Consider the following 16504-nt stretch of genomic DNA (forward strand, 5'->3'; position numbering starts at 1 on the left):
CATTCTGGATTCATTACAAATCAACTGAAATATTGCAAGCCTTTTGTTAATTAAATTTTTGTTTTTTAATTGCATTACAGAAAATAAAGAACTTTATCACAATATTCTAATTTTCTGAGACAGTCCTGTATATGTACAGTATGTAGCAACCAGGCTAACAACCACATAAATATCATGCAAAGTGGTTTATTACTCTACAAACCACAACAATGTGTCACACTTGTTATGGTTGACTTTCTCAACCCAAACAAAGCAATTAGTGCTTCATAGCTACAATCTAAAAGGGACTTGACAGGTGACACTTGCAATAAATAAAAGGACACTAACAGGATTTGCTCACTCACTCTCCATCAATTCACATATTTATTATCGAACTAGAACGAGAGAAAACACCATGCATAAGTTATAGAACAAAGAGAGTGAGGTAAACAAAGCATGCAGCAAAAGAAAAGAAAATGCCTGAGTATAAAGTGGGATGTCACAGTGGATCAAACTCAAAGCCTAATTCCTTCTTCAGGCAAGCACACATACAACATACATGTTGTGGAATTTTTGATTAAGTGGGGGATATTCTGGGACCAAATTACCAGCGGCCATTACATCTGTCAAACGCAAGAGCAAATCAGTTTAAATCTAAAGCGTTTTCTTTTCTTCTTTCTTTCCTGCCTAAAAGAACTGCACTATAATGGTTCATTCATTCAACTATCAAGTCAGCCCGAAGCTATATTATTTCTTTTTTTTTTCAGCAGGTCTGTCTCGCTTGCTGTGAATGTGTGTTCCAGCAAAAAAAAAAAAGAAAGGGAATATGAGGGCATGTGCTCCCAGCCCAAAACATTGTCTGTCAATATCACAGCAGGATAAATAAATACAAGTGAACCATCTGTGAACATCAAGCCACATAAAATTCATGAAAAATCATTCTTGTGCAATCGTTTCTAACCATTAATGCCATTTTATTGTCGTCGTGAATTTGTCATGTATGATTAATGTGTGCAAATGTTTTTGTAACCCCTATTTAGGTTTTGTTTATATTTGAGGTACGGCTGAATGACCTCAGCGACCCTCATAAACAAAAGCGTATGTGGTTTAACACATTTGATCTGACACAGTGTTACTTATTTTGAGAAATTGAGCAGAATAATAATGCTTACATGACTACATCTTGAAGTTTTGATGGCAAGATTAATGACCTCATCTCTAATATTTTCACTTCAAGGCACATCAAGTAAATTGCCAAGTGATCTGTGTTGGTTCCTTTTCTATCAGCTTCTGTGTGTACTATAAATAGCTTGTTTTTGTTTAGCCACAGTCCTAGCTCGCTTCTGCTGGGCTTGTGGATTTCTTGAATATTAACAAAAGTCGGACTTATAATTAGAATACAGTCCAGGGTGAAGGAAAGGATATTCGGAAAAGGAAAAACTGAATCACTCTCTGAGAAAGCATTGTTTTCCCTCATCAAATTACTCAGCGTGCCAATATGTGTGTGTGTGTGTGTGTTCACTTCTGCTACCAAAGAGAGCTTAATGTTTCATTTGACAATTCAATGGACTGGGACAAAAGTAGTGACGGACTGTCAATTCACTCTTTGTTTCTAAGCAACCAGGTGGTGCTATCTTTCATGGCCACTTGTGTGTGTGTGTGTGTGTGTTTATGCTACAATTCATTATGTTAGGATGCAGAACACCCAGAGCAGGACTTAACTCGCACCAATATGTGGAGGGAAAGAGGGCATGGCTATTTCTAATTGCTAATTTCTGATGGGGAGTTTTAAATTTATTTGCCTATTTCTACAAAACAAATTGATACAATTGAAAACACAAACTAATATTACTTTTCTGATTTTGAAAAAAAGACATAAATTGAACTTGTTTGTGAAAAAGGACCATGATGATCTCTTTATTTTGTTGCAGCAACATCATGGGGTCACAGCTGTTTTATTTTGTTTGTACCTTCAAGTATTACAGTTTGGCTGACTTCATCTAGTCACAGTTGCTCTTTTGCTATTTTTCTTTTAATGAAGGCTTACTGATTTAAAGATGAATTTTTTTTGATGATTTATTTGCCAGTTTTGTGTGCTGCCCACACACTCGTTTGTGTTTTTGTGAAAAATCAAATGAAATAAAACACCATGCAGTTTCACATTTTGATGTCGAACGAGGATAAAATAAACAAGTTTTTGTGAGCTAAGATATGACAGCACAGTTGATTAACTGCGTTACACCACTGCAAACTGAGGATGGAACTAAATAAATAGCACGTTGGCACGCACACACCGACAAACACACAAAGGGAACAAAGACGCAAATGAGCATGGAACATAATAAAACATTTGGCATGGGCCAGATCGAGTCTCGCACAAATCTTTCATTGCTTTAAGCGACATTGCATACATAAATTTGAGTATATTGAGGCAGGCTGTCTCAGTACCAATGAGCCTTGATCTGCCAGAACACCAATCAACAAATCAATCACTCGATCAGCAAACCAACCCTATCACCTATCATTCTACATGTCAACTAAAGTCGAATAAATAAATGGCGGGTACGTCTATTTATCTTGTAAATATTAACGAAATAATAAATAGAGGCCGAATTGCATCATATGCAACAAAACGTTTCAAAATAAAACGGAATCCAGAAGCTAAAATTGCAATTGAACAAGACTGCGAGTTTCAATCACATACTAAAGTTAGAAAACACAGACAATGACAAAATGTCTGGATGAATCAAGAGATGAAAGGCACATGGATGAAGGGGGCTCGCGAGAAAGCCAAAGGAGAGAATGAAGAATATTTATCTCCTTTCTGGTCAGTTTAATGTCTGCAAATGTGAAAATAGCCTAGTTAGTTACTTATCTAATCCCATGATTGTTATTGAATAAAAGTAGGAATAAATTAAATAATTAGGAGCAATTTTAGTCTGAAGAAGAAGTCATCTCAGTGTTATGTACCGCCACAATCGAGTGCCGAGAACTTTACAAAAGCAGCATCTGTTCTTCAAGTGTTGGTTTGAAGACGATTCCTGTTTGATATAATCGTATGCAAAATGTACATGCGTGATAATACAAATGGAAATGTCCCAATGTACCTGTGCCATAAAGCGAAGATGGACAGATTTAGTGAATGAGACAAAGGTAAGATAGATGAACAGAATGTATATATAAATATATAGAAATAAATAGTAGGATTACTTTGTCATTCTTTGCTCGGCTTGATTTTGATTCCACACAAGGAATTCAGGGTCGTACCTATCGAGGTAGAGAGAAACAAGAGAGAGGTATATGTTGGCTGTCTGGCAAGAAAAGTGTAATCAGTAGTGATGATTAGTAAAGCAACTAGACTTGACTTTCTCTCAGCATTTGGTTATCAGGTGGAGGAGGTGGAGTAGTACATGCACACAGAGCAGGTGGTGGAGGATGACATGTTATGGTTTATTTTTTAACAAAGTATGATGAACCTGCAGGAATTTACTTCCTTGCAAATTCTTGGTATATTTTTAAATTGGACCCACCCTCAGTTTATTTATTTTTTAATTTGTAGATTATATTATGTACCCGTGTTGCTTCAATCAGATGCTTTCACCACATCTCGGGCAATCGTATATGACTGACTATGACTGCACATGTTGTGAAAATAAAGAATGCACCACAGTTCTGTACTAGATGTGTCATATCAGTGCATACAAGTGGTTGCCGGAAGGGACACATCGCTGAAAATGTGCAGGAGAGCCCAAAGAAACAATGATGGCAGGAGGAAAGAGCAATGGCAACAACATGAGAAAACCCTTCGAGAGTTAGCCGCTCATTCGAGAGAATATAAAAAAAAAAAAAGTTATTGGGCTGAGGCTAAATTTAATTGAAATTTTAGACTGAGGTCTTTGCTTTGTTTCACACGCTCAATGAGTTGATTCTCTTTCCTCACTCACTGTCTACCTCTTGTACACAATATGGTTGTCGGAGACTCATTAGAGAAATAAATAAATAAACAAATAAAAAAAAAAATCAATTCAATTGGACCTCTGGTGTGTGCAGGTGAGCTGTCACGCAAACTAGAAAGGACAGTGAAAGATGTGGTGTGATGTGTGCATCATACTAAAGCCCAGATTCAGTTTTAATTGCGCTCAACTACCATACTGACAATGAACTTTTGAGGAGCGTAAAAGTAGTCTGACATAGTTGGTGTAATATCACGCCGACAGTTGATGGAGAAAACAAACTGGAGTTGCGTTGAAGAGGACGAAATCGTGCAACTTGAAAGCGGCCTTAAATTTTCTTGGGTCTTGATAGGTTTGATTCTGTGAATCTGGACCTCAGTAAGTTCAGTGAGTGAGAGTGGCAAGGGAATAGAACAAAGATCAATAAGCCAGAGTTGATTTCGAGCAAAGATACTTCACCTTGGGTCCTTCTGGATGCTGTCCACAGATGGAGATCGGCCCAAGGCTGCTTCGGGAGGGAGAGCCGGTCCCGACTTGCTGTAAGGCGACTCGGTGGACGGGCAGAACTGCAACGTGCGATACGGGTTGAAGTCAGGACCGCCTCCTGTCGCGAAGCTGCCTCTTTGGAAGGTGGAGGCGGCGCTCTGGCTTCCCGTTCGCTGCAAGGGGATTGGGTCGACACCGGGGGAAGATGGGGCTAAAGTGTAGGGACAGAGCAGATAGTTGAGGACTTCTTGGTACAGTTGGTTCACCACTAATGTAGTTTGAAGAGGAGCAGAGTGGAGGAAGAGGACAATATACCAACATTCCAAAACCAGGTTTTACGCACGGGACATCAACAGCACAAATGGTAGAATGGATAAGAAGAAAATAAGAGAAAAAAGCATTAATAGATTGATAAATAAATAAATAAATAAATAGATAAATAAAGTATAAAACTATGAATGAATAAATGAATGAATAAATAAAAACTAGATTGAAAGTTAACTATCCCCATTTGCACAAAAACTAAAACCACAAAAAGTAAATACAGTTGTGCTTTAGCTTGAAAAATGACAAGAAGGTGAACCAAAAGTGATGTTGGGTCGCCCGAGTATATGTACGAGCGAGCAAAAATCCAGCGTTCCACCATGCACATCTTGTAAATGCTGTTCATGCAGCAATAAAAAAGGGTTTGAATTCTCTAGCAGGTGCTCGCTAACATTTCGTTGCAAACATTTTAGGACAAGGGTGATTTACTTTTATTACAAAGCGCCCAAGCCAATGCCCAGAGGATTAATTCCGATTAATTGTCAGCCTTAAAACGAATTATCTACCAGACAGTGACTGAGGGAAACTTTGCCATTGAGACCCCAATTAGATTTGCCTACCCGATCTGGTAAATAGTACGGCACAATCAGATGGAAGGTGGATATTTCTTCACAAAAGCATTTTAATTGCATTCAATGAAACCTCGGAAACCATCCTGAGTGGGTGAATGCTGCATCACTCTCTCTTCTACTTCTTTTATCCTGCACTTCGTTCACACTATTATGTGATGTCTTGTTCACAGTAGTTTCTAAATTTAGATGGCAATGTAGCTATATATAGTTCTGGGCTATTTAAATCTGTTTTATGTGTGTTACGAGAGAGTTTGATGCCTCGTCTATTTGCTTCTTATGACTCAAATTTATAAAGCGTTTTATGGTTGCAACAAACGGTTTTATTAACATTGCAAATGGATGTTTAATCAAAGCCATTCATTCATTTGTAGCGGTTCTTCAAATACTGTCACTTGCATTTAGCATTACCCATCATGTGACTATTTAGCTTTTTTTTTTTCCTCCATTTTACAATTTTTTTATAATTTATTCAGTATTGCAAATGTTGTTGACTCATTACGATCAGTAATGAACAGTTTCTCTTTTATTTTGTAATTTCCACAGTCAGCAACGGCCCATTTTAGCTCACCTTGTCCTCTTAGGTTGGGTTTGGTGTAGACTCTGTCTTCGTATATGGGGTCGATGTGATGCTCCGGAGACTGCAGTGGTCGCAACTCAGAGCCGAGGTGACTGTGCTGGCTGCTGTAAGAACCTCTGGAGCCTGTGGCACACAGCCATGATGAAGGTTACATTCAAAAGGTGGAATGACTCACAGGATATTGTCTGTACTAAGAAAACAAAACAATTTTAGATTCATAATAATAGACCTCAATGTTATTTTAGGTTCATAAAAAATAAAAGGTGCATGACAACACACGGAAATCTGAAATCGTGATTTCTACCTGCCAGGCTTCCAGGCCTTTTCAGGGTTGCATTAGCGTACAGCTCGTGGGAAATTTTGTAGGTTTCTCCTCCGATGTGATGCAGCATGCGCTTGGTTGGCGACAAAGTGGCGTAGCTGCCCACGACTGAGCTCAGCTGGTGGATAGGCGATGACGTGTGGTTTCCTCCTGATGGGGCTGCCATGGAAAGCGGGGAGGAGGGGCCACCCCCACCCGGTGGCACCATGTTGATAGGTGATGAGGTGCTGCAAGGAAAGTACGTCAAGCCAGTACGAATGCAATTGTGACAAGGTTTTGAAACACTGCATGATTGCATTAAAAATTCATTACTATGCTCCAGTCAGATTTAAACTGCCTTTACGAGAATAATAATCATCAGATTTGATTGACAGTATCACACGTATGTGTAATGTCGGTGCGGTTCTCCAACTTTGCCTACTACAACTATCCAACGGCAAACATTGTTATTACTAGCTCATTAGAATACAAGAGGCACATCTATTGTTGTGTTGTGTAACGTTTTTTTGTGTAATGAGGCAGGTAAAATGCTTCAGTATGTGCACGAAACAATTCTGTTTATTCAAATTAGTATGGGAGAATGAACCAACGCGAACTAACCTGTAGGACTTGGCAAGACGACTTGGGGACTGTTTGGGTGATGACACCCGGTGTAGGGTGGCATAGCTGGGCATGTCGGAGGACGCGGTACCTAGGCGCTGCAGCTTGGTCGGAGATCCCATCATTTGCAGAGGGGAGCTCACACGCTGAAATAGAGAGGTTTGGACTTCATTCAAATGAACGGCAGTAAGCTTAAATATTAATCAAACCTGTGTAGTCATTATATTCATCGAGATGAACTGACTGACAAGTAGATTGAATGTTCTGATGTGCTACTGCGGCTCGACGATGTGTGACCAGAACAAATGAAATGCTCCTTCATGAATGTGCTAGAGAGCTTAAATTATTTTAATTACAACAAGTTTGGTTAGATTAGGCTGACTATTGATGATGATTATGTGTTTTTGACATTCTACTGGATTGCCAAAATGCATGAAGGACAGCACAAGTATCAACTATTCCACAAATACACAGAATCTCAAGTCTAGAGTAATTTAAACAAAAATCAATGCAGTTCATTTGGCTAGTACATCTGCCTCACAATAGTTCCTGGTTCTAATCTCATTTTGGAGTTTGGATGTTCTCTCTATGCTTGCGTTTATTAAGGTTTCTCTGATATCCCACCCTACTCGCCCACCCCCATTTCAAATTAATGTCAACGTTAAGATTGATACAGTGTAGGAGTTCCTCATATATAGCTACTATGGATAACATGCAAGAATTGTGCATGATCTACTACACTAATAAATACCAATGCTGCAATTCTGTTATGACATCTGCATCGTTTGGCATTTATTCAGCCACATGATACTGAATAAATCTTCCTCTCACTTCTAGTGTGCATTTGTGTGTGTATGTGAGAGAGCGAGCGAGAGAGGGGCTGCAGGTGTACGTATATTTTGGAGTGAGAGCAGCTGCATCAATTGCTATAAATACTCAACCCTGACACCAGATCTTCACCTCTGCCTGCAATTAAATCAGGTACTCGGCCCATACCATATTATTTTCTACAACCTTTTACACCCAATGACAGTTTACGTGTCTGCTCTTGAGTTCGGTTATTTTCTTCTGGCATCAATAGGTTGGATAGCAACCACAAACTAAATACGCAAGTGACCTAAACACGTTTTGTAGATGACAATATGCAATCATCTTTGACATGAAGTTACAGAGTCTGACGTTAAGCCTTTTGGATGGGTCGTAAGCCAAGTTACCTTACATAGGCTCGGTGGCAAAAAACAGAGTATAAGTAAAAAAAATAAAATAAAAATGGGTGTGATCGAATGTGCACATCGGAGGAAAAATTAAAGCAGTTTGATTAATTTAAGTGGCTAAAACTCAAAATATTGATTATTAGATTAAAAAAAAAAAACATTTTTACAACTTTGTGTGGCCCGACACTTTGAATGTTAATTAAATGGATTGCAGAAGTATGCAGAAATATTTTCATGTTTATTTCAGCCATGAGTTGACCTTCATGGCTGATGATCATGCTAATTTGGCACATATTCAGTGAAGTATACAACTGTGTTCCTGCTGCAGTTGATATTGTAAAAGCTTGCTCATCAAATATTGACTAACTCTTTTATGCAAGGATGTTTACGATCAAACATAGCTTCAGTTCTCTGCCTAGACTTGCGTGCAAAAATTTGTGATGCTCGAGGACTGATGATGAAGGATCTCACAGGATTTGTTGTCAGCGAAGTGCAGCTGACAAAATGAAAAGTGTAACTTGCTTCAAAGTGCATAATCACACTTGCAATTCGTAGAGGGCATACTTGACACCTACATTTCAGTTCATTTGACTTGCAGCGGCGCTTGCCCCCCCCCCTTAATAAATATCATCCCACACAGCGAAAACGTTGGACATCTAACCTAGATGTGTCGTCAGGAAGATCAATCAGAGTTATTAATCATATCCCCCACCAATGCTGCAGTAATTCAATTTCTACATCATGTGATGAAGTTCATTGCACACGGGAGAGTTTTCTGTACCTGTGCAGGCAAGGTGGCACAGGAGTAATACATGGATGGTCCAGTAGGTGTAGGTCCACCCTCAGTGGGCATGTGGAAGGCGCTTCCAATAGCCTGTTGGGCAAATGAATCTCTGTGGGCCTGGGAGGCGGAGTCTGTCCCCATCAATTGGGCGGCGGCACGGCTGGATGTCACCTGGAGTGGACAGTTCATGACTTGTGTGGGGAACTAAGTGGGATTGAAAGGATTGTTGTTTTTGCGTACCTGGTTGTAGCTTAGAACAGCCCCGCCAACATGTCCGCTGCGACTCGTGACCACTTCACCGAGAGCCATTGCTTGGTTACTATGGTAACCTGCAGCTGCATAAGCATCCTGGTTGTTGAGCTGCAGAGCGCTATGAGAGAGAAGTCCTTGTCCTGAAGGGCGAAAGGCAAAAGATAAAGAGAAAAGCGACTAATATCAAGGCGGAGTCGTTTGAATTTGAATACATATGTCATGACGAGACATTAGTCGTTTCTAGTTTTTTCTTTTCCATGCTGGGGAAATAGACAGTTGAGTTAGACAGATATGTGATTTCTTAGCTCAAGTGTCATCAGTTGAAAGAAACTTTTGATCATTGTCAAAATCCACAAAGTCTTGTCTGATCTCCTGCCATGATGCTTTTATATAAGTGTCCTCAGAAGTTTTTTTTTTTTTTTTAAATGTATTACTATTATTCGAAAAGTGACTGTGTAAAGATTTATTCTGTTTATGGCCTTCAAGGCGTTTTGTAACCCAGTTTATGCGCCACATGTTCTGCAATGTATTTTTATTTTATTCAAAAACAGCAAATGTAACAGGATTAGGTTGAAAGACTTTGGAAAAAAAACTTGAATGAAATAAAACAATTTGGGTGTAGTGTTTTTCCCCAAGACAGCCATTTGCTTTTCATCCACTATGTTATTCCGGCATGTAATGCTCAGTGACCCGAAAAGGTTCCTTGCCTCCTTTTAAGACATTCTTTTTCAAGCTTCACTTTTCAGCCTCTCTACATCTGTCTTACTTGACTATGCCCCACTCGACTTTATGCTTTCTGCTCCAAATCCCCAATTGGGGACATTTAATGTTTATGAAAAACAAAAAATAGTATGACATTGTCTGAAATGTTTCACATTGCATGACATTAACAGAATAAAAAAAAATGCAATAAAGTTTGAATTAGTAGATATGTCTGTGTAATTCACAACATCAGTTTTAGGACACTCGAGGAGAATTCAATTCGTCATTTAGGACAAATTAGCCTCTCTGCAATGTCAAATGAACTATTTTAAGCCATTAGATATTTTCTGAGTTTGCCCATTAACATCAACAAGTTGGCTGGCTGTAATTTCACTTGTTTTTGACCATTTTTTATTAAACCTTTGAGATCATCACAGTTCATTTTGGAGCAAGGGTTTGAGTCTAGATCAAAATTACTTACGCCAGTAGTGAATGTGTCATCATTAGGAACAGAAACAGATTTTGAACACCACAAAACAGCGGTCGATGCTCTTGTAAAAAGTAAAATGAAATATTTACCCAATGCCTCTGTTGATTATAAGGCGTGTATTTACCCAAATGAATTCTAAAGTTTAAAATGAACTTAAAATGAATGGACAGAAGAGAAAAGGAGCAGCTTTTACAAGGGCCAAAGCTTTCCCATTATTCTTATGAGCTGTTAAATTTTTCATGTGTCCTTGATTAATTCACTTTTGGGGATGATAGTAATGATGTGTCCCATCAAGGGCTTTTAATAATAGACATGTTCCTCTTTTTTAGCATACAGACTGTGTTTTCCAGAACAGTCTATCAAATCCCTGTGGGGATATTTTAGCCCACTCTTCCTTGTAGAATTTCTTTAATTCACCATTCCTGGAAGGGTTTTGAGCATTAACCCCATTTGTAAAGTCAGGTCACAGCATTTTAATCGGATTGAAGCCTGGACTTCGACTTGGCCGCTACAAAACCTTCATTTTGTTTTTAAGCCATTCAGAAGTTGACCTTGCTGTCGGTGTGTTTTTGGATTATTCGTTCTTCTGCAGAAACCACGTGAGCATCAGCTTGCGATCACAGCTCAATGACTAAACATGCTCCCTCTGGAATTTCTGGTAAAGGGGAGAATGAATGGTTCCATCAATCACAGTCATCCAGGTGCTAAAGAAGCAAAGCAGCCCCAGATAAACTCAGCACCATGTTTGACCGTAACTGTGATGTTCTTCTTGAGAAATGATGTGTGACATTTACACAAGCTCTAGTGTCCATATAATATTTCCCAGCAAGGGAATCATTCAAATTTTTGAAGGATTTTAGAAAAAAAAGCGCCTTTTTTTTTTTTAATACTGGTGGTGTTTTCAAGAGTTTCAGAATTCAGAAATATTTTTTTTGTTTTCATTTTTTATACTGTTGCTGTTTTTGCAAAAAACAAAAATTTCAGAAAATACATTATTTTTCTTTTCCCCTTTTGTTTTTTTCATACTGTTGGCATCTTCATTCAAAACATACAAAGAAAATGTATTTGAAATCCAATCAGATCCCAAGTCAACACCCTAGAAGGGACTGTGGCTAATCTCCGAGTTTCCTCTCATGTACAATATGCATGAAAAAAAAAAAAGGAATGAATGAATCATTGCAAGCTAACCGAAATGGATCGAGTCACTCTGAAAATGCATTTTAAGCAACATGCAACTTGAGCAAAGTGGAAAAGTCACTATTAAATACAGTAAAAGGCTTCTGTAGGAGTAAGTGCACATGCATTATTTAATATGCAGTATTAAGCAAAGGGAGCTGGGAGAGTTTACTAGGCCAAGACCTTCCTGTCCAATATAGACTCCTATTGGGTCAAAAGCCACTAATGCAATTCATGCCGCGGAAGATTTGAAACCTTTAACCCGTGTTGTTGCCTACAGAGCCAGGGAATATTGTGTTGTATGCCACTTTAGGTGTATTGCTTATGGTAGCAGATCCTTTTGAGGGTGCCTCATAAATCTATTATCACGAACACGGAAGGCTCTACTAAATCCACGTGGGGAAGTGGGAGAAAGTGTAACGACCAGGAGAGTTGGAGGAGGGGGGGGGGTATTTAAGTGAGAGTAATGGAGTGTAATAAAATTGTCTCTTATTGTGCATTTTAATGTCATTTCAGATTTGGATGGAAGGACATACTTGCCCTTCTCCAACCAAGGCTGCTAATCACAAATATGCACGCACAGTACATCCATTTGCACGTATAGTTGTGGACAACACAGATTCCTTCATTTCTTTTTGAAATGGAGCGCACAGTGCACACATGCTCACACAAAAGTGTCTTTCCTTCCACATCTTAGCCAGCACGCTCTATTGACACATTTGAATATTTCATAAGTTGTCTATTTTCAGATAGAGGGGTGTGCAGTCAAGAGCACACGTACGAAAACACACAGATGTGCGCGCAGAGTAACTGCATCGGACAAACTCGCGCCGATTAACATGCACACTGCAGAACTAGCATGAAGATGAATTTTACTCTACTGCGTTGGTGCACTGATCTGCTCAGCAGCCAGAGTTGGAGTGGATTTCTGCTTTGAGGGTTTTTCTTTTTTTCTTATGCGTGTATATACATATAAATATATACATTTGTTTGACTGTGTGCTGAAGCATCATGCAAAAGCAAGTTCTCAACTGAAGCTAGAATAACTTTTTTTTTAAATAAAAAAAAGACACATTACTGCGTATACAGTAGTTTATACTGTTTATACAGCCATACAAGATTTTGGATCAATTTTCGGGCAAAAATATTGTGCAAAGATTTTTTTGCACAAAGCAAACAGAATAAATTGTTTTACTTTTTTGCAAAACAACACAAAGTTGTTGTGAAACTGACCCAATTTCTGGGGTAGGTCCAATTTATAACTCAGCAGCTAAAAATGTATTATTTGGAACCAGTGAATATTTATTGATTTAAGGCATTTGGTTGAAATAAAATGAAAATAAAAATGGTGGTAGCGAAAGAGCTTTTGTCGTCAGCAAGACTATCCTTGAAGCCATTCATGACAGTCAATTGGGAAAAGTAACAAATAATTAAAGAAACATGCAAAGATTAGAAAGCTTCTATAGAAATCTTTTCATCTATTTTTCAGTTTGCCCATCATCGAAAGTTACTGAATTTAATGGTCCATGTTTGTTTTACCAACAGTCTAATGGCTCTTGAGGGTCGTAGAACTGAACAGTGAACAGGATGTTGGGATTTAAAAAAAAAAAAAAGGAAATAAAAAAGCTCTTAAACTAAATCCTTCTGCTTTTCCCTCTTATCTCGAAAAGTGTGATAATGGCAAGAAATCTAATAAGGGCAACAAAATAAAAAACACTAAATACTATTGACAACTGATAACACCGATGGTACATTCGTAAAGGTAACCGTGATCCTTTTGGCAAATCTCTGCTGTTCAAGGATGAGTTTAATGAAAACATTTTTACATTGGACAACTTTCAACCTCTCTTTCTAAAAGTAATATGGAATGTCTGTCTTCAGTGCCCTTGAGTTTTACACGTACGTGCCAGTACATGTTTGCAAGTCTATGCATAAACAGTTCATCCATGTGTGTGTATACCTGTACGGTTTAAATGCATGTGTGTGCACGCATGTGTGTGTCCCTTTGTACTGTGAGCATCAGGCCAGCTGACACCTCGGCAAGGATGGATTAGCATATCAAACTCTTGGAACGACTCTGCACGTCTCCCGACAGCTACCTCACACCCATGGGATGAACTGGAGCAAAGACACGGGTATGATATCCATGACTGAGGGGGGGGGGGGGGGGGGGGGGGGGGGGGAGGCAAGAGGGAGTTCCTCTGGATCTCACGGAGAGCTCTTAACAACCACATTGCACTGTGGGATTACAGCAACAACGCAAAAACCTTTGAAGCACTGTTTAACTTTCAATATTTTGAATTTAAACTACTATTGAAACAACTGATCCAGAATTTATTAATGAATGTCATTTTTTGGAAAGTAGAATTTGGAAATATTTTTAACTGGGAGTTTACATCAGAACATCCCTCCACTGATCAGCAATTCCACAAAGACTTGCCCTTCTGATGGTATTGACATGTTCATTGCTCCATCAAAGCAACTGAGAAAAACTGTAATTAAATCATATTTTAATAATCTCAGTCTTACGATCTCCCGTAGAGGTGTCCTGCGAGTCCAAGATGCCGGATTCCTGGAGCGATCTGATACAGGAGTCCACCAACTCCAGGCCTGTAGTCAACTCCTCCTCTATGTCTTTCTGTCCATCTGCATGTGGCAAAAAAAAAAAAACATTTTAAAGCATGACTGTGCCACACTGCATAAGGCAAAGCTAAAAAAAAAAAAAGCATCATCATTGGGTGGAGAGATCGTGGGACAAGGACAAGTTAGCACCCGCTATTTGGGATCTAGTCCATCAGGTCCAAGAGTGGAGCTTGAGTCAAGGGGGGATATAAAATTAATGACCCTGCAGCAAATCTCATGGCATTGATGTCTACAGGTTAGCCTTGCCTTGGCAGTCAAGAGGACAAATCCATCTGAATGAGTCCTGGGAGCAACATTAGTCTGTTATTGAGAGAGCAAAGGAGACGAATGGTAATAGAAAAGGTTTTGGTGAGTGGATTACGGAGGACAGTTTTATTGACTTGGGTTGATGCTATTGCACCGAGATGACATTGGGTTAAAGCCAATTCCGGTGTTGTCTGCACTGTTGCATGCCGGCTTTACTATTGCCATCACCCCATCCAAAGTTCATTTCAGTTTTTTTTTTTTTTTTTAAACCTAGTACTGTATTTTCCGCACTATTGGACGCACCTAAAAACTTCCAATTTTCTCGACAGTGCGCCTTATAATCAGGTGCGCCTTATATATGGACCAATATTGAGCCACTACAGCAGACGTGTCCAAAGTCCGGCCCGCGGGCCAAATGTAAATATCTTATATATGGACAAAGTTTTAAAATGGGCTATTCATTGAAGGTGCGCCTTATAATCCGGTGCGCTTTATAGTGCGGAAAATACGGTAGTTTATTCAGAGGCAGTGGGTTCCTAATGATAGAGGGGTAATGACTAGATCAAAAGACTCAATTGAAGTGAGAAAGCCTTCCCTTTTTATTTTGTTGAGTCAAACATTTCAGAGGGCTGCATTGACACCATTTGTACAGCCCAGGACTAAAGAAGTCAGTTTTAAAAGACTGAAGATTAAAACGCTTTGAAATAAAATTCCTTGCGGTCAGAATCTTTGCTCGTAATATCAATTACATATCAAAGCTCTATTGGACTGAACAAGAGAAAGATCAAAATGCCAAGCAAAATTGCAATCTTAGTGACATGATGATGATTAGAAAGTATATGCTTGCATGTTTTTCACTCAACCTTCAATTAAAAATGCGCAAACTTGAGTTATTTTATGTTTTTTTCTATGCTTGCACATGCAGAGCCCACATGAGCTTTTCTAAAGCAGCCTTCGTGTTTCTAGGAGAAAATTGAATGTGAACAACACAAAACGCATGAAGCAATACGCACAGTCAGCACAGAGCTGTGGCAGAATCCAAACAATGGTGCACTAGATTAAATTCATGATGAGATTTTACTGGAAGGATTTACTACCTTGGTTGTTCCAACGAAATTTCTCCTCTGCTGAACTGCAAGAGAAAAATGACAGAACGTAAACAAGGTTAGAACTACCAGCATAAGAAAAGAAAATACAACTTTGCACACAATTTATTGAGTTTATTGTCTGTAACAAACACGCACACACGTGCACACGGTCAACATGGCTGTGGCCCTTCTCATTTTATGACACAAAGCTGTCTGCTCTGTCTCACACTTCTTGTTGGTCTGTTATTTCTGAAAAAAATGTTAGGAACGCTGTTGTCGTGTCTTCCCAGTTCATGTTTGTTCAAATGTTGACAGTGCTTCTGTTTATTTTCAGCTCCTCCAATTCTGCTGTTCACTTCTTGTCAGCCTCCCTAACCAGTTTTCTGTTTGTCTTTACGTTAACTTTGAAAGGGCGTCCAAAGCTGTAATATCCCCTGTTATGCCATATTTAAGTTAAGGTAAAGCACTTTATTGTAATATTGTAGTTGTGAACACGGCCATTGGAAAAAATATAGTGTAGTTGGTGGGAAGACAAAAAAAAAAATCCTAATGTGCACTAACTTCTGCCTTAACAAAACATTTTAAATGTGGGTATTAATTGCGACTTGGATTTATTACCGTATAAATCAGAGGGCATTAAATATTACTGTCATCTTGTCAGAGGTTGTGTTTGAAAGGGGGAAGAAAAAACTGAGAAAAAGAGATGCTGGAGACAATAAGATGGGCAGAGGGAGAATAAAACACAAAGCGATGAACAGCCAGAAAATGAGACTTTGCAGCAAAACAAAGAGAACCCCGCTAAACCCTATGAGGCTTAAAAGAGCGAAAGCCAGATATAGCGATGAAAATCCCGTTATTTTACCCACCCAATATACACATGCTGAACTCAGTCTGTAGTGTATAATCCATCTATTACTGTGCTGGCATCGTATCTCTTATCAGTGCTGACCACAATGGCCAGTCTTCATGTCAACAGAGCGGCAAGATTATAAGGCCACCAACAGAGAGAAAAAAAAAAGCACAGAAAAGAAAGAAAAGATCCAGACAGATCTTAGGTACTATCAGCAATAATGCTGCCATTGACAATGTCACTGCT

At 39.0% G+C, this 16504-nt stretch overlaps 1 protein-coding gene across 5 annotated transcripts in view; it reads right to left on the reverse strand.

The window, feature by feature from the left end:
- ctnnd2b (catenin (cadherin-associated protein), delta 2b) overlaps nt 1–16504 on the reverse strand; it is an 81933-nt gene that overhangs the window by 24221 nt on the left and 41208 nt on the right. For 4 of the 5 annotated variants that reach the window (XM_088395810.1, XM_088395809.1, XM_088395812.1 and 1 more), the window contains 9 exons: nt 15418–15452; nt 13961–14077; nt 9052–9203; nt 8809–8982; nt 6814–6959; nt 6196–6440; nt 5883–6014; nt 4392–4686; nt 3190–3246 (listed from right to left, as the gene is read on the reverse strand). In XM_088395810.1, coding sequence (XP_088251936.1) covers nt 3190–3246; nt 4392–4686; nt 5883–6014; nt 6196–6440; nt 6814–6959; nt 8809–8982; nt 9052–9203; nt 13961–14077; nt 15418–15452 — 1353 coding nt within the window. The remainder of the gene's footprint in view (nt 1–3189; nt 3247–4391; nt 4687–5882; nt 6015–6195; nt 6441–6813; nt 6960–8808; nt 8983–9051; nt 9204–13960; nt 14078–15417; nt 15453–16504) is intronic. The other variant, XM_088395811.1, reaches the window with a different exon arrangement.

Source organism: Syngnathus floridae, chromosome 14 (genome assembly GCF_059516105.1).
Source record: "Syngnathus floridae isolate MCC-2025c chromosome 14, RoL_Sflo_1.0, whole genome shotgun sequence".
NCBI classification, from domain to species: Eukaryota; Metazoa; Chordata; class Actinopteri; order Syngnathiformes; family Syngnathidae; genus Syngnathus; species Syngnathus floridae.